This window comes from Odontesthes bonariensis, chromosome 10 (assembly GCF_027942865.1).
Source record: "Odontesthes bonariensis isolate fOdoBon6 chromosome 10, fOdoBon6.hap1, whole genome shotgun sequence".
Lineage (NCBI taxonomy): Eukaryota > Metazoa > Chordata > Actinopteri > Atheriniformes > Atherinopsidae > Odontesthes > Odontesthes bonariensis.
Window position 1 is genome coordinate 16,108,047 of NC_134515.1, and position 26,270 is coordinate 16,134,316.

The window sequence follows — 26,270 nt, forward strand, 5'->3', positions numbered from 1 at the left end:
AGTGAAAAGGTCAAAGTACATTAAGTAAAGCCTAAACTCTTCAGCTAATGAGCCACATGACAGCAGTTACATTAACTTCAGCAACATCAAAGATAATCCTCCTAATTAACCTCAGACACATGCATGTTTATAGGCGACTGCAGCTATCAGGCACTGCTCATCAAAAAACTAATGAATCTGTTAAGACGTAATAATGTGAGACGATGACAATGAGAGTAGACATGCACATCCACTTTTCCACTTTAAACATTTTATTACAGACAAAAGAAACCAAAAAGAAGTATTTGTGAAACAAAAATGAATCTAATAGTGGTACATGTACATGAGAAATGCACCAACAGCAATTTCTGAGAAAAAGTATTTATTATTCTAATAATAATGCCATTGGATCAGCAATAATAATAATAATAATAATAATGATGCACACTGATGAAAATAAGCCAAAATGTTACTTTATATAATTCATAAATAGAGGTGAAACCTGCAACCAAATTAAATAGAATGACCAAATTGTAAAACATAATGACATTCAACAAAACAAAATGGGTTCTCTCGTCACTGGCTTTACAAAATAAAGAAGTATGTTTGGCAGGTTTATACACAAAATTAAAACATCTACCTCCATGGATGTTCTGCTGCAACGCAAATCTTGCTACAGTGAAAAAACAAAATATCTCGAGAATTTTTTTTTTTCCCCTCACAAAAAAAGATAAAGATGAGTTCAACACAATGCTAAAACATCTAATAAAACTAGTCAAAAAACTTTAAAACCCACTGTTATGTTTTTTTCTTTAGTAACATTTCACATTTAGCAACTTATTTTTTTTTTATTCACCTGTACAAGTGGTGTGAGACTAAGGGATGAGGGCGGGGTTACAGGTGGGAGGGGGGGGGGGGGGTCCTTATTGACCAAGAGAGGAATGAGCTAAAAGGAGAGGTTTCAATATTTGACTCCTACAGCTCTGCAATGTCCTGAGCCCATGTGAAGAGAGTGACACTCTATCAGAGCTCCGCCAGCTGAGGAGGAAAACTGAGCACTTTTCAGTCTCTGCATTTCCCTCTTATGCGGAGAGAAACAAGACCAGTGAACATAGTTGCAACACGAGCTTTAGTGTGTGTATTTCCTCACTGAATCCACCTGCAAAGAAATCACACAACCAAACAAAAAAGGATAATAAAAAAAGCAAGGGAGTGCAGTTCAATACACACATAAGAGGGATCCTTTTTGGTGATATTTACAATCACTCTGTGATAAATAAAGCAAATGAGGGAGTCCTTTACTAAGAGAAAAATAAAAGATGACTTACAAATGTCTTATGTGTTCGAGACTATACTTTCATTAAAATGTTGCTATGCTTTCCCTCAGTCGGGGTGTTTCAGTCTGTCCCAAAGTACATCCACCCTCGATGAGGTGACTATATTATCATTTCCTGCATTAGATCTTCTACCCAAGACCCATATAGTTTGAGTATGCTTTGAGCATTTCATCTCCCTAATAAGGGCAGTCCACAGCGAACACAGAGTAATGGAGTGAAGAGAGATCATCTTTAAAAAAAATAAAAAATTCATAACACAAGGAGAAGACATTATTTGGTCTTCGTCTCCAGTATGTTGGCATGAGCTTAAAGCTCACTGCCTCCTCCAACAAAAAAAAAAGAAGAAGAAAGTTCACTGATTAGGGAAAAAAAAAAAAAGAGAAGGGAAGTGCCTCAGGCCTCTGGTCGATCTAAGTGCTTGGCAAATAGGTGAAGTTACCGCAGCAGTCTTTGGGATTTTAAAAATCCATCACAAAAAAATAAAATAAAAAAGGAAAAACAAAACGGTTTAAAAGCAGATACATCGATGATGCTGTTGTTATGTTAGAATGCTCCCTGGAGTCTGACATGTGGAGGTCATTCAACTTCAAGTGAGGTAGAGAGGCTTGTCTCGAGCTCCCATGCCACTGCTAAGGAAGAAAACAATACCCGTATTAATGTATGTCTGGATATACATATACATGTGAATGGAATAAAAATAAAAACAGATATAAAGTGAGAATACACTCACTTCATGTCTGTTTATCCTATATTCCACTAGGGGAATCTTTTTTAATGAAGGCCTAGTTTAGGGAGCAGCTCCAAAACAGACATAAAAGCTGTTGACAAACAACAGACATCAATAAGCATGAAATCAAAATCTGCAGATCAGTTGGTACTTGAAATGTCAGATATGAAGTCCAATCTCCAGTTATCTTTACTGACAAACAGGATATAATGGAGCACCTTCCAAAACTCCAAACTACAATGATCTGAGACACGGGGTGAAGGTTTAAGTAAAGACTCAATTCACTTCAAAGAACGTCAAACATGATTTGACCCAGGCGTGATCCCATTTGGCATACAGATGAATCAGCTCTGAATAAAGGAGACAACTGGCTTCCAGCTCAGCTGCCTCTCTAACGCAGACACAGAGTTTCAGGTGTGAGACAAAACATTCTTCTCATTCCTGCTTGAATAGCTTGATTCAATAAGGCAATGTGCGTCGAGCGTAACACACGGAAACTTAATTGGATGTCACACTTTTTCCAAAATCTGTAATAGCATTGTTCTGCTGCTGCATTACTCATTTCACTTTCAAGGAGATGCTTTGCTTTAGCAGGAAAATTGCAGTTTATGATTAATACTGTCTAAGTCTTTGGGTGTGAAGTGGTTTAGAGAGTAACCCACTTGGAAAATAAGTGTCACAAAGCTACTTAATATTCTTAGCAATCAAACATATGAGAATTACACTTAAATAGGGACTGAGCTGCGTCGTCTTCTTCTTTTTTCCATTTTTTTTTACCACTAACTTGATAGTATATGGTAACTGTTGGGATGAGCTCACCCGCAATGGTTGGGTCCACAGTCCCTGTTGCAGTAATCGCTATCCCAGTCGGGGTTCTGGCCGTGCACTGGATTGGGGGCCCCTGGAGACTGTGAGCCCCCGACGCTGTTCTGGTAATCAGCCTGAAGATGGGAGAATCCCTGTAGATCAGAGGAGAGAAGCACAGGAGGAGAAGACGTTATATCATCTGAGCTTTGCGATGGCCAGCTATCAGGGTGTGCTGAGCCATGATGCCGCATGAAGCCTAATGATGTCAGCGGTCTATATCAGTTGCAGCTGAGAGTAGAAAACATTTTTTCTCTCTCCATTTGCTCTCATTGCTTGGTTAAAATGGTTCTCCAAATCACACGTCTTACTCTGACATGACACCCTGCTGCTGGATTGGACACTTTATTGACTGAGAGAAAGGAGAAAATAGTTGGTTTGCCACTAAATGGGTAACTCTTTTATGTGTTAAAAGGGTGATTGAGACCCATTATACGATAAGAGGGAACTGGGAGCTTTTCCATGTGAAAAACAGCAACAGCTGAAGAAAAACCAATAACTGAGTTTGAATCAAAGCATATAAACAATGCTTTTGGGTGTGAAAAATATCTCACAATAAATAAAGTTTATCAGTAAATAAATACTGCCAATGATTACACTTTTCCACGTTTAAATTTGGTAATTGAATCCATCTCTTATTGAACAAGTATATGTCACAGACTCTAATAATGGCCACACTAACCTGTTGGCTGAGAGGAGGGGAATGCAGAGACGGCTGGAGCCCCATTTGGTGTGAGATGATTGGCTGCGACTGCTGCATGCGGATTGGCTGGTTGAGCAGGGAGCTCTGGTTCAGAGAGAGCTGAGCGTGTGGGTGCAGAGGTGGGCTGATCTGAAAGGGTGCTGGGGGAGAGGCACTCATGCTAGGTGAGAGCATCTGAGACTGGCTGAGAGTTGAGGCCAAAGTGTGGCGGGGCGGCCCACCGTAGCTCTGGAGCTCTGAAAGAGGGAAGGACCCCGGTGGGCCCAAGTAGGGTGAAGAGGACTGAGGTGGCATGCTGTACAGGGACTGCTTAGGGGGCAGCAGGTGGGAGGGTTGGCTGGTCTGCTGGGCACTTTTTGGTTCCGGGTCATTGTAAGTCTGTAGATAAAAAAACAAAAAACAAAAGATCACTTCAAAAATACGGGAAGTGCTCAATTAATGAAACCCAAACCCGAAACTCAAAACCTTTCAAGACATTATTTGTATCTCGATCCTCATTCTGAACAGAAGCTTCCATTACACATGAAACAAAAATATTACACATGGCTTTTAGGGGAAATGTTAAACATTAAAGGGAAATGTTATTTGTCGACCTGGATTTAATACACGGCTGACACAGTAAAAGCAAGCCAGCAGAGGCTTACTTATGAGTTGCTCAGATTTCTTGAAATCCTGAGGACAATTTGCTGTCTTTACCTTTTGTTGGACTTGAGTGGTTTGGAAAATGCAACAATCTGCAGGGTGAAGTCAATAACATTGATCATCTCTTTACAATGCAATGTTCTGCTGAGACACCCTGGGTCCGAGCTTTAGATGTTACTTTAACAAGTATCCTCCATTTAACATCGTTACACATCAAGAACACACCTAAGGGTGGTTTGAGATTTTTTTTATTTCTAATCAAACTGAGTCAAACTGTTTTCTTCCAAAATAACCCCATACAGGTTAAATGTCATGCTGTGTTTTGCTTGTAATAAACATGTACAGAATTTTTTTGTCGTTCAAAGTACTTTCAAATACTTAACAGAGCTAAAACAATCCTGCACTGATTGAGATGATTAAAACACAACTAAAGCAGAGAGGTGATGTTGGAACATCATTATTGCTAAGAAAGACCACCCTTTCATAGAAACACCCATTCCCAACGGCAGCAGCTTCACCCTCTAGGACAACGCACCCACTGTGTCACAAAAAAAAGAAGCTCAGCAACAGCTTGAAATATGACTAAGTGCCCAAAGTATTTATCTTACCACCTAAAATCCATAGATCCCAATCTGATTTGGCACAACTCACAAAACTAGCAAAGTACCAGAGCCAGACAACACAGAACACCCTGTGAGGGGCTCCATGACCTGATGGGTTAGAACTGTTTTGGAGGCTCAAGAGGGCCTATGAGAAGGTGTTTTTACTGCTGTGCTGATTATTTTAAGCTTATCAGCTTTCGAGTAGATTTAGATGAGAACAATTACATAAACTAGGCAAGCTGTATCCAGTGTTTCTAGAATTTCTGTTATAAACTTTACCTTCATTTTCGAAGGCCAGACACCAGCGTGGCTTTGATGTTCTCACCTAACAAGAAAGCGAATCCATCTATCTTCAAGTTGTTAATCGAATTCTTTTTTTTTCTTCACAGACTGGTTGCTCTATTGAGTCTTTGTTTACCAAACTAAATCGTGCAGGGTTGTGAGTTTATGAAATCAATAGCAATAATCACAATGAAAATAACCTAAAAATAAGATGGAATCGAAAATTAAAACAGAGATTTTCTCTCATATATGTCGTCATCAGCATTCATCAGGTGCTCCAGCATCAAAATATTATTTTCATTTAATTTCCCTTGGGCAGTTGTCCAGTGCAATTTGAGCGGAGGACTGACGCCCAAAGCTCGTATTTGAGCATATTCATACTTTTAAAATCCTCAGGTTTTGCTTCGCCTGGTAGCTTCAGTAATCCTGTTTGTAACACTTCACACACTAATGTGAAGACTCGCAGATAGTGAAACAGGGTAGAGATTTAAATGGGCTGCATTGCTTTGAGGAAAACACCAAACTGCACCAAAATCTTACAAACTTAACCTTTCTCAGTCAGGACAGAGAGCAGGTGCAACACTCAGAGAATACCCCACCTCCACCTCCACCTCACCCTCTCCTGGGCTCTGTGATGAGCTGTCAGATTGCTCATCTCCAGCCATCAGTGTTGATTAGAAGGTAATGGAGCCCATTTGTATGAATAGAGCTGGGGAGGAGGTAATGATCAATAGAAACCTTGACAGATAGATGGGGAAAGGAGAGGGACATGCACACCCGCACATGCATATACATGTACACACACGCACACATACATATATGCAGGACTCTAGGCAGAGAAATGAGGCTGTTTGCCTGCAGAACAAATGGAATGACAAAAGGAATCTTCCCCACACTACATTGTGTGCTGTTAATACAAGGAGGCACTAAACAATGCAATCCACAACCCTCCTTGGTTTTCTTTCCCCCCTATGTTACTATGCGGGTGTATACAAGAAACCATCATTCACTGGGCAAGAAGGATGTCGTAGATCTGAATTAGCAGGAAACTGTCAGAGGTGGAAACAGCAGCAAGCCAATGATTGCCTGTGTTGATTTTGATGTACTTCCTGTTGTAGATGATGAGGGGAGGAAATTGATGATCTAATGCATGACACAGGTGTCTGTTGGTGTGAGATGAGTTGAGGATTTCTATTTTCTGAAGAGGAAAGCTGTATGAAACAGATTCATTTGATAGGATGTGTATCGCATGAAAAAGCTATTCCTCTCTATCCCCCAACCCACATCATTGATATGGCCATATGCTTGTGTGCTCTGGCAGGGTGACCCCCTCCCCCTTTCCTATATTGCCATAACTACCAATCCCAACCCCCAATCTGCAACCTATGGAAATCAGGTATTGTTCTAAAATATGGTCTGCTCTTTTTTGCATGAGATGCCCCCACCCTCTCTACCACTGCTGTCTCATCCAACAGAGGCCCCTCCCAGCCCATTAGCAAGGATTTTCCATCGAATCCATCATCAGTCTTAGCCAGGGCCTGTGTGTCATAAGCGTTACCTTGGAAACCAGACTGGCTCGGTACGTGGCCAAGGCTTTCAGGTACTCTTTCTTAGCTGCCTCGGTTTTCCTCTTGTAGGCCTGTGAAGAAAAAAGCTTTGGGTGAGAGGAGAGGTTGACATGTTCATAAACGTACAGACACACACATACCGCAATACACAAGCACAAGCGTTTTAGCTCACTGTAACACTTTCTTAAACACATCTTGCACACATGGACATGCACACACAAAAACACACACACAAACATATCCCGTAATGGTTCCCTTTCCATCAGAGCCAATGGTACAGAACACCTCCATTTCCTCATCACAGCACTAATACTCCCTCATCTCAATGTGTCTTTCTCTATTGCAGCAACACATCATTTCCATTCCAATCCACCTAAAGAAATGAACTGGAACTCCTTGTTCTTCCTCTCGTCTCTTCAGCTCCACAATAACACTTTCAGTACACTAGCATCAGTGATAAACCAGAGTGGTTGTTGCCATTTGGTACATTAGGATCCCTTTGTATGAGTTCCCTATTGTTGTATGGATGTACAAACCTCTTCTGTCACACAACTACATGCTGTTGTGTTTTCAATGAATGCTTATATTAAGAATGTGGGTGCATACAATTATCCAGGTGTGCAGCTATTTTTTTTAGTCAATGCACACATAGTGCTTGTATTGCATGTAACAGAATTACAGAAACATATGCCAACCAGCGACAGCAGTGACGGGTAAAATCCTGTCTACTATGGAAAACCAGGGCAGAAAAATGTCTTAATGCGGAAAATGTGTTTTTTGTGATGTATTTTGTCAATATTAGAGTTGAATACTTCAGTATGCCCAAAATGATATATCTATATACAGTATATAAACTACCTAATTGATGTACTCTGAAAAAGCACTGAACTGGAAAACATATAGGAGTTCTTAAATACCTATGAAACACAACATCATGACCTCATATATCTCATCATTAGTGTTTCCTTCCTATTACTGCAGAACAGGAGATGACATTAAATAGCAACAAAAACAATAGATTGTTCTCCTCTGAATAGCCGACATGCCCTTCAGCTAAATCCAAGGAAGAGACGATGGTGGAGAGGGATCACTAATTGTGGATTCCAGGTGGGATCAAAAAAGCAGGCGAGAGAAATAAATAAAGAGAGTGGAAATGAGAACTTCACACATCCAAGCTTGTCAGAGGGCCAATGAAGACGCATTGGTGGGGAGATAGGAAATAGGACAGTGACCTGGCCTACAGCTTTGTGGGAGTTTTTAATATTCATTTATTTATTTATGACAAATGTAATTTTCACCTTTTCTGGACTCAATTTTTGGGTTTTAATTTTGATGGGCACTGCACAGTGAAGTAAACCTCAAAAGATACCTTTGCATCACGATGTGAAAAGTAGAGCAAGAGTGAGGTTTACGTGTGTTTTCATATTTGAATGTCTGCTTTTAAACCTGCACATGGTTTGTTTGTGTATTTACCCAATGCGATATGTATCATTCCTAGTCTCCTGAAATCTCCCTTGGCATGTTTATGTTTTCCCCATACTGACCATTATTTGCTTGTTAAATGTCCTACTTTGTCAGTCTCAGACTGTTTTATGGCTATTGTTGCACGAAATACTCCCCCACTCTTCCTCTCTTTCCTTTTGCTGGAATTAAATTTAGAAAGAAAATCATTTTAATGAGAGCCAGGGGATTGGGGATAAACGGATGGATTATCATTAGAATAAGAAAGAACTAGCTCATTAAGGTGAGCTGTAACTCACAGCAATGTTCTGGTAATTAAACAGCAGATAATGACAAAGGCTCCTCGTCTGCTGCAGCACAAACGCCGTCGACTGGTGGGGCCAAAATTTCATCAGTGTATATTTGGGTAATTTGAGATAGATTACTGTGAAAATAGACACAAATGTAAACAAAATGGTCTCCAAATGAAAAATGTAAAGGACTTTTGTTAATGCCCCATGCATAAATACCAAAAACAGTTTGAACGTGTGTAAAATAATTCTACAAGTGTACAGATCACAACTTGAAAAAAAGGAGATTTTGTGTTTTTCACAAAGTTAACATAAGTTTCTGATGTCATCTGAGAAAAGGTTAGCTGAATCCTATAGTCAATATCCAAGGCCACTTGAAATATTGAGATTAGAACTGTTCATACCGCAAAATGTCCTGCAAGATTCTGTTATATTTAGAGGAAAATCCACTGTTTTTTTTTTATTTTTATAAATGAAGGATGATTCTTCCCTTCTGTATATCAAGAAAAATGTCTTTTCCACTTTGAAATAATGCATGAATCCACTCAAAGCCCAGGTATAACAGTTTTACATTTGCACTCAGACACAGTATGCGTTCGTGGATCTGTGTGGACCTGTTCACATATGTAAACCTATTTTTTCATTTAATATCAATTTGTCACAATTTCTTAATTATTTATCTCCACAATGTTCCTCAGCATGGTGAACTTTCTATGTCTAAGCCTATAAACACTTGACTTATACACTTTGAATGATTAGATGTTAAGAAAAGATGCCGCTGGGTGCTATAGAGAGGAAGGCATTTCCGTTAGATTTTTGAATTACACTCTTATCCATTACGTATTATTATTGAGGAGATTTGTGATTGGTCCGAATTAATTCTGTATCATAAAGATGACCTAATATAAAGTTCATGTTACAGAGAAATTTTGCCTCTTCAGCAACTAGCAGAACGAGGAGTCCTGCTGCAGATGGTTTGGCGCACACTGAGTCCCCATTGCAACATGATTGAGTCAGTCTGGCATCACATGCAGAGACAGAAGAAAGTGAGACAGCCTGAATCCACAGAACTGTGGCATGTTCTCCAAGATGTCTGTAACAGCCCATGTGCCAAGTAACTTGCTGCTGTTCTTCAGGGAATGCTGATTTTACATGTTTTTTTTATGTTACTACATTGTTTGCGAGTCAAATGGTAAATAAAAACTACTCATGTTGTGTTAAAAGTAAAGTTCTCACTTTAGTTTTCATCTCTACAACCTTTACACAGCACTGTAAATTTAATAATGCAGTGTCAAGCCATGAACTGTGCATCACTTTTGACTACATCTACTGGTCCTGAACATTTTCTACCTGCTTCTGTTCCTCCCCTAGGCTGTCCCACATGGAGGCCACAATTTTGGAAACGTCTCCGAACGTGGCATTTGGGTTTTGGCCTTTGATGGCTGCCTGGGTGTCTCTGAAGAAGAGCGCATATGCTGAGACGGGTTTCTGTGGCTCATTGGGGTCCTTCTTCTTCTTCTTCTTTTGAGGTTTGGGTTTGGGCTTCATCATTTCTGCTGAGGGTCGCTTCTCGCTGCTTATCTGTAGACAGAAAGAGGGATGGAAATGAGGTGAGACAAAGAAACTGCTGGTCATAAATCATTTAATAATAGGGTCTTTTGCTGCAGCTACTACAGAAACAAGCTTGGGAAATCTCTTTTATAATGCAGTGTATTTATATGCATGATGTATTGACTGGATATTACACTCCCTCCTTTGCAATTTAAAGCACACATAAACACACAAGTTTGCTCTTATAAGGAAAATTACTTGAATTCTTTATGGACAGCGTAATCCCAATCCTTAAACTATTACCAATTCATGGCTACTCTTAACCTTAATATAACATTAATTACGTATCACCCCACACTTTTACCAGGGCCCCAGAGATTAAATTTAGCCTAATTTGGAACAGGCTTTGGTCCCCACGATGACAGCTGGACCTAACAAGGTCAGTTTTCTCCAAAAACAAAGCCCCAAAGAGGTAAACGAAAGTGCTGCTGCTGATTTTTTTTTTTTTACATACTAGACACAGGTTCACCCCTGTTCATTAACAAGAATCTGGTCAGTGAAGGATGTGGGTAGGGAAAGAACTGAACTAATTAAAATTCAATCGGTAGAATTTCCATTTAGTCTCGCATTGGTTATTTTATCAGCTGTTAAATGACTGACTTCAAGGATATTTTGAGACGGATATGGATATTTCCCTTTTTCATGGAGAATAATCGATAAAGAGTTCAATCATGTGTTTTGAGGAAAGAAAACAAGGATTAAATGCATATTTTTCATAGTGGGTGCAAAGTTATTTTGTCAATAACAACACACTACATTCTCCCCGCATTTTCACAAGGCAGAACTGCTCCCATCTGTGTGATGATCCAATACACGCAAACACACATTTCATTTTCCAGGTAGGGCTTTGACTGTGAGTCAAATTCAGGTCACCTGATCCTGGACGTGATTCTATATGGAAATTTCCTTCTTTGCTCAGGGAAGAACATGCCAAGCACAAGAGACGGAGACAGGAGAAGAAAGGAGAGGGATGAGGGATGGCTTGATGTTGCCATCAGTATCACTGGGACATCAGTTAACTTGATTCTCTAGTTGCTATAAATGCAGAAAAAAAACAATCCAATTTCCATTCATATGCTTGAGGATATAATGAAATGCTGAATATAAAATGACATACATTGGTATTATGTCAAATGAAGGATGTTTATGTGCACTCCGTATGGTTGCAGGGTTATGGAGAGTTACTCAAATGTTGTTAGGAGCTCTGAATGATGTGACGCTCAGTTTCTGTCTTATTTGGCTAAGAAACACCATCTCCAAGGCAAAGTCACTATCTTATTATGCAGCATCGAAGAAATTTTAAGCATCTTTGAATGTTTGCTTTCTTAATCCACTGATCCAGGGTTTAAGTGTTCAAACTCAGCAGTGGGGAGAACAAATCATGGAAAAAATATGCCACTGCATCAGTATCAAAACAGCAACTTGAGGACATTTAAAGACTTTCGTTTCAATCTAATACATACTTATCACAAGATTAAGGAACAAACGTGCCTCCCTCCTTTACTGTCAATTGGAAAACAGGAAATGACTGCTTTAGAAAATGACATTGTTTAAGCAGACTATTGCCAAACAACACACTGTAGTCCACACAGCATGAAATGAACTAATCAAAATTCAAAGTCCGGGAGCACATTTGGCAGTTAAAGAGAAACTTCAAAAAGGCTTTTGTGGTGTGCGGAAATGAATGAATGTTCCCATTCTGGGTTATGCGAAGTACTGGTTGTCTATTTCACAGCTTACAGGTAAAATTCATTTTTTTGTGTGTGTGTGCAAGTATATGTGGTTTCATTAAAAAATAATCACCCTTCACTTTTAGGCAATGAGGCAGAAGACAGGCATTTGAAACGACATCTGTTCCACCCAAGCCTTTGAAGTGAAAATAGAATAAACTGACGGTGGAGCTAATGGAAGGACAAAACAGGAAGAAAAGAAAGCTAAATAATCTTCAGGAAAATTCACATGTATTCATACAGAGGAAAGAGTAATGACACACAACAGCTCACAGCAGCATGCAATCGACCAACAGAATAAGGAGCATATTCTCGTTTTTTCCTTCATTTTCTTCTCTTATTATTTGGAAATCATGTTCATGAAATCCAGTATATACAGTAGAGGGCCGAGAGACAATAATTCAATTTCAATTAATCTGGAAGACCAGAGAGATCCAGGTGAGAAAAATTAATGCGGAGAGCTCAACATATAGTAAAAAAAACAATAAATGATAACACCGTTCTTTCTGAACATCTGCTGATATCTGCTCCTACAATGGACTGTTGATCAAACATTGTGAGAATGTGAAGCTTTTAGATTGTGATGTGCTGAAATCTCTATATTTTCTTTTTTTATTTATATAGACCGATGTGTCTTGCTCTAAGATTTTTGCTTTGGCAACATGACATACCATGTTGTCATTTTATTAAGTGATTTGCATTTATTGAAACTATGTACTAAAGCATCAAACAGGTTCCCAAAATTACAAGTTTGAATCACCCACTTTCCTTTTTATTGGGAGGTTCAAGTTATCTCTGCAAAAACTCTGCTGCCATTAATGTGGAAATAATAATGGCAACCCCGTCTGCTGAGTCCCAGTGGGTTTGTGGACGCAGACATGGAAACCACAAACACAGCCCTAGATACAGATGAGTAACAAATTAAGGGTTCACGTGTGATATCAGGCACCACGTGCCAACACAATAGCTTAAATACATTCATTCTACAAATCTCAGTAACTCTTCTAAGACAAAGAACTAAGTTGTTCAAATCAGGTGAATGGGAAAGTCATATGATTTACATAATCTTAATACTCATCAAACTGTGACGTGACCACACAAGTTAAATGGTCCCATGCGGTAAAACTCAATGATCAGATGAAGGACTGGAGTGTCCTCGGTTAAAGTCTCGAAGCTAACATTTGCCATTACCTGCCCTTAAAAAAGTTCAAATGTAAACTGTCATGACATATTTATAGGCAATAATGACCTAGAGACTCAAAGAAAGTGGAGAAGGGCAGCTGGTGGCCATATCTATGAAAGTGATAACAAGTGATAATGGTAATTTAATAGACTGATAACATCCATACATGTTAACCGCTTAATAGCACTGTAGTGTGTACCTGTGTGAAAGCATCTGCATGTATTTGTTTTTCCATTGATTAACTACTATTTCTTCTTACATTTGTCATTTTCTATGTCTTAATAACTTCTCTACAGTTAAATAATTTCATGCGAACCTTTTCTACAAGACAACTCCCTTGCCCAGCTGGAGAGCAGACCAACACTAACATAAAAACGTTTGTAAATTCTGCAGAAAATGGCTGCTGCTGGGTAAGATCACCATGTCCTGTGCAGAGCAGCAGATTCTAAATATATTTTGTCCAAAGCTTTCTAGCAAAAGATTGAACTACAGTGTCAGCCTTCGCTTGCTCAACCCATCAGCATTTCTGTTGTCTGAGAGAGAAAGAGATAGAAGGGATGGTAGGTGAAGAGAGGGGGACAGGGCGGAGGAGGGGGTAGCAGTAATTCTGAACGGACAGCACAGCACTGGCAAGACAAGATTAGAATTGACAGTCTGATAAGTGCATCACTATCAAAACAGCAGAGAGAAAAAGAAAAATAGCTAGAGAGAGAATGAGAGTCAGTGAGTGACTGAGCGAAGAGCAAGGAACTAAGATGCAGGGAAAAAAAGAGACAGAGTTGACATAAAGAACATATATAAAAGAGGGGGGGGGGGGTTGATTTACAATGAAAAAGACAGATAACAACAACAAGAACGATGCAGAGACAAACAGAGTTTGAGAGATGTAAAATAAAAGCCGGTAATATAGTACAGAAGTACAGAAGAGGATAAAAGCATTTGTCCAGTAGCAGTGTTTTGAATACATGCATCATAATCATCATCATAACATACACTGAAAAGGTACACACAATGTTGGGAGAATGAGGAGAGTGTTTCATTTTGTACTGATTTCACAAGGCCATAAAAACAGAGACTAACAGAGGTGATGCACGGATACAGAGTGACGTCGGTACTGAATTTAGATCCAAAAAGCTGTAAATTAGGGGAAAATGCAGACACACACGCACAAAGACACACAGGTTCTTAGTGTTTTATGCAGTTTATGCTACAGAATTAGTGCGCAAGCATCTGCGAATACGTGATAAATCTATTCTTGCATTTTTTTCTTGCAATTTTTCGCTGGAAAATATCGCCTGGATGTGCAGTGGTCTGAGAAATGAGATCAAGCGAACGCAAACCTAAGCAACTGACTGTGATACAGAGGAGGCTCCTAAACACTGCAACACAGCAGTTCATGAACATCAATCAAAAGTTGACAGTGAAATCTTTGATCTTGAACTAAACAGGAAAATAGCTCATATAATGCTTATTTACAAGTTGATACATTTGTATAGATAGTTTGCTAGAATAATTTTATACAATTAATTTTTAACAAATATATATCTTTTTAAAACTGTACACCATTGCTGTACCCTGTTGTCATATTCTGTTTGCAAATCCCCGGTTTCTTCTGTCTCTTCAAGGCCTTCGTCCTTAAAAGCCTGGTCAGATGAGCCACAAGGCAGCAGGGCTGTCACTTTTTGACCAAAGTTTGAACACTCGATCACTCGATTCAACTAGATTAGATTTAGATTGTAATGACTTGCTCAAATTCAAAATGTACAGTTGCTTCAAACAAAAAACTATGTGGAAAGTTGATTCAATTAGCAGCAGATTATTTTGAGATCCAGCAAAGGGTGCTCTATAACGAGCTTGACTGAACAGATGACCTTTTGACTTGTAAAGGTAGCTAAAAGATTTGTTTGCTATGAAAATGGAGAAAACTAGCAAATAGAGGCATCCCGAGAGGACAGTCTGAACACTGAGGCATCTGTGATGCAATGTTTGGAAGTATTCTGGATTTATGGTAAAGTAGCGAACAAATGTAAGGCTTTGTACAAGGCAGCTGTGTAACTCTGCAGCAACAAGACAACTACAAAAAAAAATAAAAAATCTAATTCCATTTTGTTTAGTTATTCTTTGGAAAAAAGATCTTGGCACGTATCGTGCAAGTGTTCCGCACTTCATTTCCTTTGTTGATCATTTACATTCCAAAAAGCTATTACACACATAAAGAAAATGGAAAACATTTTATGAGCAATATGTCCTCTTTAGCAAGCTAACTTTTCAATAATGAATTATCAAACATAGCTTTTCTGTGAGCACAATGAGAGCTGTGCCTATTTTCAAGATAACAAAGTGTGAAATTTAGCCATATTTGTCTTAGAAAATCCCAGAATTAAAAGCATTGCATTCACTGTGCTTATGCTTCTTAGTATTAACAATCCCACAAAGTAAATTACCCACAATCCCGCAAGTGTTGCTTGACTCCAAACCTGTCAATACTGAGGGCAAAATGATGACTTTTAAATGTCAGATTTCATTTTCCACAGTGAAATGAAATGAGTGTTTGTTATACGGGGAATAGAAAAGCACTAAATGATGAAGCGATTACAGTGGCAATTCATGTAACTTTTACAGAGAGTGGTCACAACTGATGATTGCTGGGTAATAACTGAACAAGTGAATAGAAAATTCTCAAACACGCGATTACGGTTGTTTTTGCTTTGATTCCGTAGATAAAAGTTGTAAACACATCAAGTCTGAAACAAACAGAGCCTGCAATATTTGCTGTGTGTAAAACTCACAGGAGGAGGAGTGTTGAAGGACTAAACTAACTTAGAATATCGATAAATTAGGTCGAGCAAAGTTAAATATTATACCCACACTTGAATAGATAGGTTTGTATTGTACAGCTCAGCAACATACAGTTTTTAAGAGCATCAGTACTCATTGCATTGGGCTTGTATATTGAAATATTAACCCAGAAATAGTATGAACTTTGCATACTACTGAGTTCATATGAAAGCCTTACATTTACTTACATGTACATATATATCTCACATACCATTTTAGAATTTGAAAGCACATGTTATTAAGAACCTACTTATGCATATGGCAGATATAGAGGGGTATTATTATTCATTTAGTTTTTCTCAAATGACCGTCTCATGAATGTGACGTAAATCCAATGCTCCTTGGGGAAATCTGGCTGTTTAACAGCATGCTAAATGCTACATTATATTCACCGACTGGTTGCTAATCTTGACTGTCGGCCTTTTGGTGCTGGGCAGGAAGTGTAATGTTTGACTTTTCATTGGAAACACCTGGCTGCTCTGGCTGAAAATGACTCAGGAAAGAGGTGAACACTTTAAATAAAAAAAAACAAACAGTTTTGGTTCAGAGGTTTAAAAAATACTTGAGAGATGCTCTATAATCAAACTGTTCTTACAGAGATTATTATCTCTATTAGGTTGATGAGACTGTAGTTTCTTATTCAAATATGAAAAAAGGCACAAGTGCCACAGTGTGATAGATCTCTGAAGCAGAAAGAACATGTGCCTCTTGACACCAGCATATGGGAGGGAATCACAGCTCTAGGCCTTTGTGCTTTACAAAAAGATAAATGGCCACTGCTGTTAAAGCAGCAGCTATGAGAATAACAACAGGATGGTGCTTTTAATTTTTCTGAAAATTTCATCACAAGCTGCAACTTAAAGCTGTGAGGAGAAAGTTGTTCCTCACAAAAAATATCAGAATAAAAAACTATTGTGGTATACATCTTTCAAGAGCGTCAAAAATGCAGTTGCTTCAAGAATGCAACAGCATGTTTGTCAACTGAATCATCCAGCCAGTTACTTTGAGCTAGCAAAAATGGAGATGTGAAAAATGATGAATACCATCCAAAGTTTGACAGATACAAACATAGATTTTGAATATTTCAGTCTGCTCAACTCTATGATCAGATAATTATGGAACATAAAAGACTAAAAGCTTAAGTGGGTCTTGGAGAGAAATAGGCACATCTTTTTAACATTAGTATAACCAAGATCACATGGGCTCACATTTAGATTTTTATGACATGCATGTCGTTATTTACATGGCAGCAAACATTTCAAAGTGCACCTGGATTTAATGCTGTAAGGACTGGTGCCTTATAAAATGTTGGCAGTCAGGACTGGAATGTAAACTAAGCTGTTTGAAAACTAAAAATGATTGCAGAATCCATAATTCAAGATGGCTGTTCAAGTAGTTCCTTAAAAATAGTTTGTCAGCTTTAAATACAAGTTTGTACAATTCCTTCATATCTTGTAACTTCCTGTCAATTATTTTACAATCAATTCTGTGTTAGACTTGTCTCAATGTATTGCTATCATCTAGCTCAGCCCTAGATGGGTTAAAATAATGTCTTAAAATATATACACTGCCCTCCTCATCTGGAAGCAATTACAACTCAATGTCAGACTGCTCATCTGCATGCAATGAGCAGGACTGCATGTCAAAGCCGCTGCACAGATCTCTGAGCAGAAACAGGCACTTGTCCAGAGAGCAGCGGTCAGCAGATAAAAACACAGTCCAACTCAAACAATAATGAGCCGGAAGTGCAGAGTCTTGATCATGGCCTAAAAGGCATGAAAGGGCATCAGTAGGAATCATACAGTAATGATTTATAAAGTGGTCATGATGGAATTTGCTCTCAGCTCTGGTGCCACGCCATTACTAATATACAAAGTCTTCATGATGTGGGGGTATTTCTGTATTTCTGTTGGTGTTTCCAGACAAGCTAACTTGAATTGCTGAACATTCCCATTGCAGATTTTTTCATTCAAACTCAAGACCAAAGCTATTGCCAGATTAAGATGCTTGATTAATTTCCACCATTGGAAAATGACTGACAGCTCTGAGGAGCTCCTCCCCACAAGCTTTTCCCAACAACATTGGACCCACTTAATCAGCCTAAATTGCAAAGTCGGGGCCCTTGTATTTAGTAATGTGGTGAAAACAGTGGCAAGTGAGAGCTAATTAGATTAACGGAAGTCTAACAAGCTACTGGAGGTGCCCCCGCAGATTGGATTTTAATAAATACGTAGTGGCAAAAGCATCTGCTATGCACTTCCTGGCTCTGTTGGCATCCTAATTGGCCCCAGTGGGTTACTGTAGCTCAGCCCTACATGGAGCAATTTTTTGAGGGGAAAAAAAGCTAAATATTTATCTTCTGACCAGGTAAGTCTGGGAAAAGAAATAAAGAATATGCTTTTAGGGTAGTAAAGCTTCACAATCAAGGTTTTATCAATATCATTTCAATACTTTAATTTCCTCAGAATTTCCTCAAAATATCAAAGCAGGAAGAGAGAATATCTCAAAATCCAATTAAAACAGATTTGGACATATTTTCCCATTGTTTCGTTTTAAGATGATGTGTTTCAGTGCAGAGGTCTTTGTGGGGGCAACAACACTGAAAGGAAAAAACAATTAATCAAACATGAATGAGCAACCATCACAGGGTTATTTCCATAGCAACAGCCTGAGGGGACAACTTGAACCCTTTAATGTGAGCTGGTGATGTCTCTTTGTAAACATGTGCACAGCAGGGGGGGGAGAAAGCCAATGAGAGAGCCTGGCAACAGAGGCATCACAGGGCAGCAACCTCTTGGTATCAATCGAAGTTTCCATTATCTAGTGGTGAAAGGACTGAAAAGTGCTCTGAAACATTGCATTAGTGTTTGGAGTTGATACGGAATCTTTCTAATACTGCTGTTAAACATCTAAAAATACTGAGAAAACTGCTGAGCAAATCCAATGGCTGTCGAAACATGCAAATCACCAGAAAAGAGTGATGTTACAAGAAATAGCCCCTTATTATGTAAGATTTTTAAGGTCCTATTTCTTGATACATGTATGAGATATAATTAATCTAGATGCTACCTGAACAATCACTCCAACACTGATATCTGTCATGCAAAGTTTTTCAAAGTTATGCCTCTCAAATGAGTCAACAATTCTTAGTCATATACTCTATAATCATTCTTTTTGGAACCTGGTACCAGTAGGTTCTTTCAGCATCCAGCTGTGACCACAGCAGGCGCTATACAAGTGCACAAACAGCTTTTATCAAGGCTTGCCTGTTGGTGGCAATGACTGTCATTTCACAATTCGCAGACAGGGCAGGGTGGAACTGTAGTCAAAGTAATCTGCCTTCTTTGTCCACAGATGTGATAAAAATGAATGAGAAAAATATTCAAATTCACAACAAAGATTATAGAGTAATGAGAGCCATGCTTGAGCTGAAGAGAAAATGGTGCTTCATGCTAAGAAAGCAACCTGATTGCAGTCTAAAAATGTCTAGAGCACCATAAGTATATAGTAGAGGGATAGTAATTCAGTCAACCACAATGCCCTAAGCATGTAAAAGTGAACATGAGCACAGTTTTCAGTGTTTATAGCTCAAGTCAGCTACTGTTGTAAGAATCAATTCCTTGTGAAATGCATGAGCAAATTCTAAGATTTTCAGGAACAAGGAACTCGGCAAGGAGAAGTCTTTAAAAGCTTCAGAAAAGATGTAAGTGAAGATTCTTTGACTCTCACAATTTGTGACAACTCATCAATGACTGGGCTGTTTGTGGAAACTGGTAGCAAAACCGTCTGGCAGTAGCAGGTATCTGTTACTTTCTTTTAAACACTCTTGTCCCAGACCTCATTGGTTCCTTGGGCGAGAGTAATGGCTTCTTTGCACTGGGCAGCGAAGTGCTATTGTAGAATCACAGAGCGGTTAATTGAAACAAATGACTCTAATAATGGGACATTATCCCCACAGGCTGGCTTTGTGGTGGGCCTAATTAGCGATGCGGTGGAGGCGAGGAGGACAAGTCACCATGCTGATCCCTCAAAGGAAGCAGCCATGACTCCTGTTTAAGAGGCCAGTATGGGATTCTCCTGCTTACAGTATGCAAAGGTGCCAGGCTTTTTTAAATGAGGCTTTGTAAACGTAAACATGTAATGTAACCCCTGGCTGATCCAAGGGTCCAGTCAGGTGACTGCTTCAGTATTCCTATACCTCAACCCTTTCTGATAGAGCCAGCTTGCAAGGGTTTGGGGTCAGGACAAGGAAATAGATTACATTCATGAGCTGATCTGCAGTTAATTTTCTTTCGTATTTAACTATAGCTTGCTATGTTTCAGTTAATCAACTTACAGTTTAGTCTACAAAGATGCTTGTTGGCTGTTTGTCAAAACAATTGTTAAAATCTCAGAGGTATTAATTTGCAAAGCCGAGCAAAGACATTAATTTAATTTGTAAGGTTTGAAATGAAAAAAATTGCATTTCAACAAAGTGAAGCGTTTTGATTTAATAATTGTTGAGGATTCATATTCTGACTTTGCGATTAATCAACTAATCTCCTCAGCAATTATAAGGATTATTGACAATTTTTCATATTGTTTTTCTCTTGCATGTCATTATGCTCTTCTTTAGTGCGTCAATGGTGCGTAACTAATGTGACAAACATGGGATTTTTTTTTTCCAGATGCGTTTTGATAACCACTGAAATCTGTTTTTGCCATCCTAATTGTTTACCATTGTACATGATGATCCCAGAAAGTAAGATATAATGCAGTGTTCAAATCTCTGTGACCGGGCTTTTTTAAATATTCATTAGTTGTAACAGTCGCCTAAGGTTATTTGAATTAGTGACATGAATATTCATGGTCTGCAATGAATGTGCATTTGTTTTAATGCTCAATCCGTTAATGCTCGTCTTCATTACTTCACTCTGAAGCCTGTATAATAAGCTGCACAAAACAAAGCTTTGCTTTTTAGCACATTTCTGTTTGGAGGCCTATTTGTTTCTGTTTAAATGAAACAGGGGTGCCCTACCAATTATCTCGCTGTCATTTCTTTTGACAACTACAAGACACATTGTTCACCTCTGCTGTGGAGTGCAGCACTGAAGGGCATCTGTCTTTTTACGAAATGGAGAGTCGGAACAGAAAATATTTTTACTGTTACAAAAAGTGATTTATCGGAGAACGTCACAGAGATGTCAGTGAAAGGCAGCAGAGCAAGCAGGTCATATGAGATATGTCTAAACCCTACAATGGAAAAAAAAAAGATTGCCGTTTCAATTATATCAAAAAAAAGAAAGCATGACAAAAAACACAAGTAATCCAGCTGCACTGAGCAAGTGATGTCAAGTCAAAACTGCAATTTTCAGCAATATTTTTAAGATTGAGTTCTCTCATTAAGTAACAGACAGTGTGGTGAGCGGGGGATGAATAAAACAACAGTCTCCCAAGTTGAAATGAACATGATGCGCACACAATCTGTGTATTTCCAATTCTGGATATATTTGTCTGAATGCCACTGAACGAACATCCAACAAATAATTGCTCACATTGTTGAAAATGCAACTCTGACCTCTTTAATGGTTTGGTTGGGTTCCTGTCTACACTATCCCTGCACTTTCAACAAGCACAGATGTCAATACATTTTTTATGCCACTGCTTTAAAACAGTTATGGCCTGTTCCCTTGCTGTCTATGTCCTAAATGCCAAGTGAGGCAAAAAATTTTTCCTTTTGCAGATTAAAGGAAGTCAAATTAACTCAAGCTAACATAACCTTATAGCAATCAGTGACTCTGACAAAGACAGATCCTGGAAACACACACACATGGCAAACACACTTATACTGAGCACACAAATGCTGCGTAACCAGTGCCACAGTGCAAACATGTTGCGCTAATGCCTATGTACAAACACCTACTAACGGAAGCCGGACGTTATTTTTTCAAACACTAAGGCACTACAAATAAATACTTACAGTATTTTAGATATGAATAAAAAACGATTCTATCAAACCAAAGATCAGGGCTTGGGCCAGAATAAATATCTGACACATTACATGTTTAGACAAATGCTCTTACTCCAGGATTGCTAAATATCAAAGGAAGTAAGTGAAGAGTCTTTGCTGTGGAGCTCTTCCATCCAGATGTGGATGTAGTCGTCAATTTAAACATAGCAGCATATTAAAAACATCTAGTTAAAAACATGTTAGACAGTCTACACCCTGCCAAAAATATTAATCCAGAACCAAATATTTAACGACAAAATTCCCAACAAGAGTCATCTGTGTGAATGTATCATAAACTTGTAAAACTGGCAGCTGCTTTTATGGTAGTAGGGGTTTTCCTCCTCCCTAACCAGCCTCATTACGCTGGTAATGAGACAAGGGCTGGTACTCTGTTTCAATATTTAAATGCACTGGCACCCCTCAAGGCTCCACATTGGGGCCGTTCTAAAATCTCCTCCTGGACCTCTCATTACCGTCTGCTGGATTACCGTCTGCTGGTGTGGGTCCCTCCTCCTTAATTCATTAAATTTTTCAAAGAGATAGATCTTGCTGACAACTCCCCTAGCTGTACCACCGGCCAGACCTGAATGACAGGGGGGCTTGTTGAACATGAGACCCCTGGGTGCCACCTCTTACCATGGTGCCGTGATGGCAGAAACACTGAAGGTGAGACAGGGATTCTCCCTCAGCAATGAGCATTCGCACGACAGCATGTCATATTTCACGGTATCCAGTCATCGAGGACTTGGATCTTTCTGCCTCAGTTCAGAGAGGCTGACAGAGCAGGTCAGTGGTGTTGGGAGGAGTTGTGAGAATGTAAGAGCATTTCTGATGGTACAGCTTTATGCTTTATAATGCCAGTGTTGATACCCAGGCTTGCTGGGGTGATGCAATTTTAAATCTAAGAAATGGTTCAAACTGTAGCAGAGAGGATAAAAAAAATTCCAGCACAAACAAACAAATAAATAATAATAATAAAAAAAGCTCAATATAGCAGATTCTTTGATTTGCCAGCAAATATTTCAAGTGCCTGTGGCGTTATAATTAGACTGTCAGAATAAATTTAATCTCAAAACACAAAAGACACATTTGCCTTTCGGCAGGTCAGAAATCTGCAGATTATAGAGTCACCATTAAGTAAGAAGAAACTAAGGACCATATGCCAACGTAGTATGATGATGGTCAATCCATTGCTCTCCATCCTGCAATGATTTAACTCTGTTTGCTGTGGGATCGATGCGTGCTGAAAAAGAGAATCCCAAAGCAGGGTGAAGTTTACAGAGCTTTAGCCTTAGGCTAAATGTTGTACAAAAACCAGCAACAACATCCCTTGAGATGAAGTGTATCTGTTGCTCCAGCTGAGCTTGTACTTGTAGGAGGTTTTAAATGTGCAGTGAAGGATAGCTGTTATTGAAGAGACATGTATCCTTAAGGTAACGCTGTCGACTTTTTATTTGCTTTTTCAGCGGCGGTGAAAGAAGACTGCTGAATGATCAGTGTTATAGTTTTCCAGCCATCTCCTCCAATTTTAAGAGTTTATTGTGGGGCTTTTGTCAATACAATACAACGAAGCCAAAGGCTTGTCTATTCATTTCTGACCCTGGTTGTGTGGTTATGCCAAGAGCCTATTTCCACCCACTCTTATTATTCTTTAAGCATGCAGCATACATAAATTCAATCTTTGTTATTATACCTTTATCAGTATGAAATCAAGGTTAATTGACTTTACGGAGGAAACATCAAATGAAACATCCCTAATGGAAGTGAAATGAAACTAACGTCATCTCCAATTGCTTTAAAATATTTCTCAATATACAGCCTACTTTCCTATTCCTCAGCTTCAGAAATAAGCTCCTCTTGTCCCAAGAGATAATAAATGAATTGAATCCCCCTTCTCCAGCCCCCCCCCCCCCCTTCTTCCTTATCGGTCATCTATTTTTCCAGAGTAAGCTATTACTTGCTGGGGTTGCTAGGCAACAAGAAATATTAATAGCAGCTATTATTAGCCAGCCTCTGCTAGAGTAGTACTAAAATGTGGAAGTGGGAAACATGAATGTGTTACATAAATCTCTGGACCTTTCACATTGTGTGCAGGTCTCTGTTTGTGCGGTGATTTATTGCAATGACGGTTCATTTATGAGAAAAGGGGGTGTGAAATAAGAAAATGGAACATTACCCTGAAGGGCTATTTGAAAATAAATAATTGCAAAGGTGAAACAAAAGCTGTTTAAGAAGCAGGCACTCCATCCCGGTCTGCTTCCAAAACGTTAGTGACTTTGTTACACATTCTTCTACATCCCACAAGCACAAAGTTTTAAGCACAAACAGATCACATGCATTCAAATACTTTGTGCAGATTTTCACGCTATCATCAGTTCAATCAGATCACTCTAGTTTAGTCGCAACTCCTCTCCACACTGACCAAATGTTCTCGTCGACAGCCTATTTCTCATGAACCATGCGTATTTGGCTTTTACAGCAGCCAGAGGATTGTGACCTTATCCTAAAGACTGGCTTTAATGGAGGTCTTAGCTACCACCCACACAAAAAAATGGGCCTTCAACTTATGCAGTTTGATTCAGAAAATCACATAAGACCTGATTAACAGAGGATAAATGCCACGGATGTTCACATTAAAGCATAAATATTCATGAAAGAGGGCAGAAAGAAAAAAGTAATATCTATGTCAGATGAAAGTATATAACACTGAATAATTTACCACACAGGCCATCTATAATTCATCTGATTCGATTCTATGATTAAAGCATTTGAATGTGTTCGCCAGGGGTGTTTACATCTTGGGTCTGAGGCATGTTTAACACAAGAGAATGGGCATCCTCAGTATCCCTTTGAAAAGAAAAAGTTGCTGACAAGGGATATATTTTGCCTCCCCATCAAGATTTTCTGTTCAAAACCTGTGCCCCACTGCACCCCCTCATCCTTACCCTCTTCTTTTTTTGCTTTGCCAATCATAGTGAATGAAAATGTACAGCATGGGGTTTCTTGCTCCATTTCTCTAGCTCACTTTGAATTGTGCAGCCGTAAAGATTCTAAAGACGCTCTGCTACAAAGGAGGAAGCAGGTTTCTGTATTCACAAAGGATGCATGTATGAAGAATTCAGTACCGATTGTCTCGTTGGAAGTCTCTTTGCTAAAATGAAGAAAAAAAAAGGGTCTCATAGTATAAAGAGAGGCACATCTTATTATTATTATTATGTCAAGATTTATTTTTTTTTTCAGTAAGGTATGACACGAACACGAAAAACACTCACACAAAATGTTCTCTTTTTGACTCGATGGCTGTCTTCCAACACTGACCACAAAGACTAACAGCCCACAGTAGCACAGTTCTTGACTTACATGATCACGAAGGGCCACAGCTTAAAAGAGACAATAAAAAAAAAGAAGAAGAAAAAAAAAGTACTCACCGAGTGCATAGGCCCAGAGAGGAGGTGAGTGTCCTGACCCAGCATGTTGGACATCATCAGGGCAGGCAGCTCAGGGTAAGAGTAGGTGTTGAGCAAACCATTGTGAGGCAGAGAGTGGAAGGGGTAACCTGACTCATGCTCCATGAGATGGAGCAGAGAAGGGTCGGCATGGTTTGGGGGTGTGATGGGGGGAATCTCGTAGTCTTCATCCCCTGCTCCTCCTCCGCCGCCACTGTTGCCTCTGCCCTGACTGGAGTAGCTCTGACAGAGAAAATAAAAGAAACAAGTTTTTTTGGGAAAGGATGACAAGGAAAGTGCATACACAGCATCCCCTTCTTGTTCATTCTCTTTTTAATGTATCATTAAGATTGCAGGAAGATAATTATTGATTAATAATGTTGTCAAAATATGTGGAAAAAACAGTGAAATCACAGATTGACGCATTCAGACCTATGGGTAAATATGGAGCTTCTAGCTTATTCACAATAGTTTGCAGAAGTGATAATCCAAATGAGCACAACATGACAGCATAAACACATCTCAAAACTGCCACTTAAAGGAGAAATAAAGAAAGAACGAAGGCTTATTCATACACATTTTAGTGATAAACCGAAATGCAACAATCTATAGCTGAGAAGCAGCTTACCAAAAATGCTCCAAAGTAATTAAAAAACTCCCTAATTAGTTTTTAAATGCACCTGTTGATATTTTTTGCTAAGTCTTTGGTGTTTGCTGCATTTGCAGATCCAGAACTGTAACTGTCAATTCAGTTTGTTGTGCTGAAAATAATTAGAAATGCAAATTGTTGCACTGAGGAAAGTGTAAAGAATTCATTCAACAGAGATGTAGACAGCAAATTAATTAGACAACAACAGCTGCTGTACAGAATAAATAGCTTCAGAAATCTGGACAGCTTTGAAGCAACAAACTGTCAGCCTGCACGCCTTGAAAATACAATTTATCAAATTCATTACATGGAAAAACACCACTAAAAGTCATTTAGTGGCTATATTATAATCCCATAATTATAATGGCA

General features: G+C 39.0%; 1 protein-coding gene across 2 annotated transcripts in view; it reads right to left on the reverse strand.

The window, feature by feature from the left end:
• Window positions 1-250: 250 nt before the first annotated feature.
• The window catches only part of LOC142390772 (TOX high mobility group box family member 2-like), a 77,667-nt gene continuing 51,647 nt past the window's right edge, over window positions 251-26,270 (reverse strand). Inside the window, exons 4-9 of one of the 2 annotated variants that reach the window (XM_075476479.1) lie at window positions 25,235-25,495; window positions 9,806-10,036; window positions 6,695-6,775; window positions 3,590-3,988; window positions 2,863-3,002; window positions 251-1,945 (exon numbers count right to left, since the gene is read on the reverse strand). In XM_075476479.1, coding sequence (XP_075332594.1) covers window positions 1,903-1,945; window positions 2,863-3,002; window positions 3,590-3,988; window positions 6,695-6,775; window positions 9,806-10,036; window positions 25,235-25,495 — 1,155 coding nt within the window. In that variant the 3' untranslated portion in view covers window positions 251-1,902. The remainder of the gene's footprint in view (window positions 1,946-2,862; window positions 3,003-3,589; window positions 3,989-6,694; window positions 6,776-9,805; window positions 10,037-25,234; window positions 25,496-26,270) is intronic. The other variant, XM_075476480.1, reaches the window with a different exon arrangement.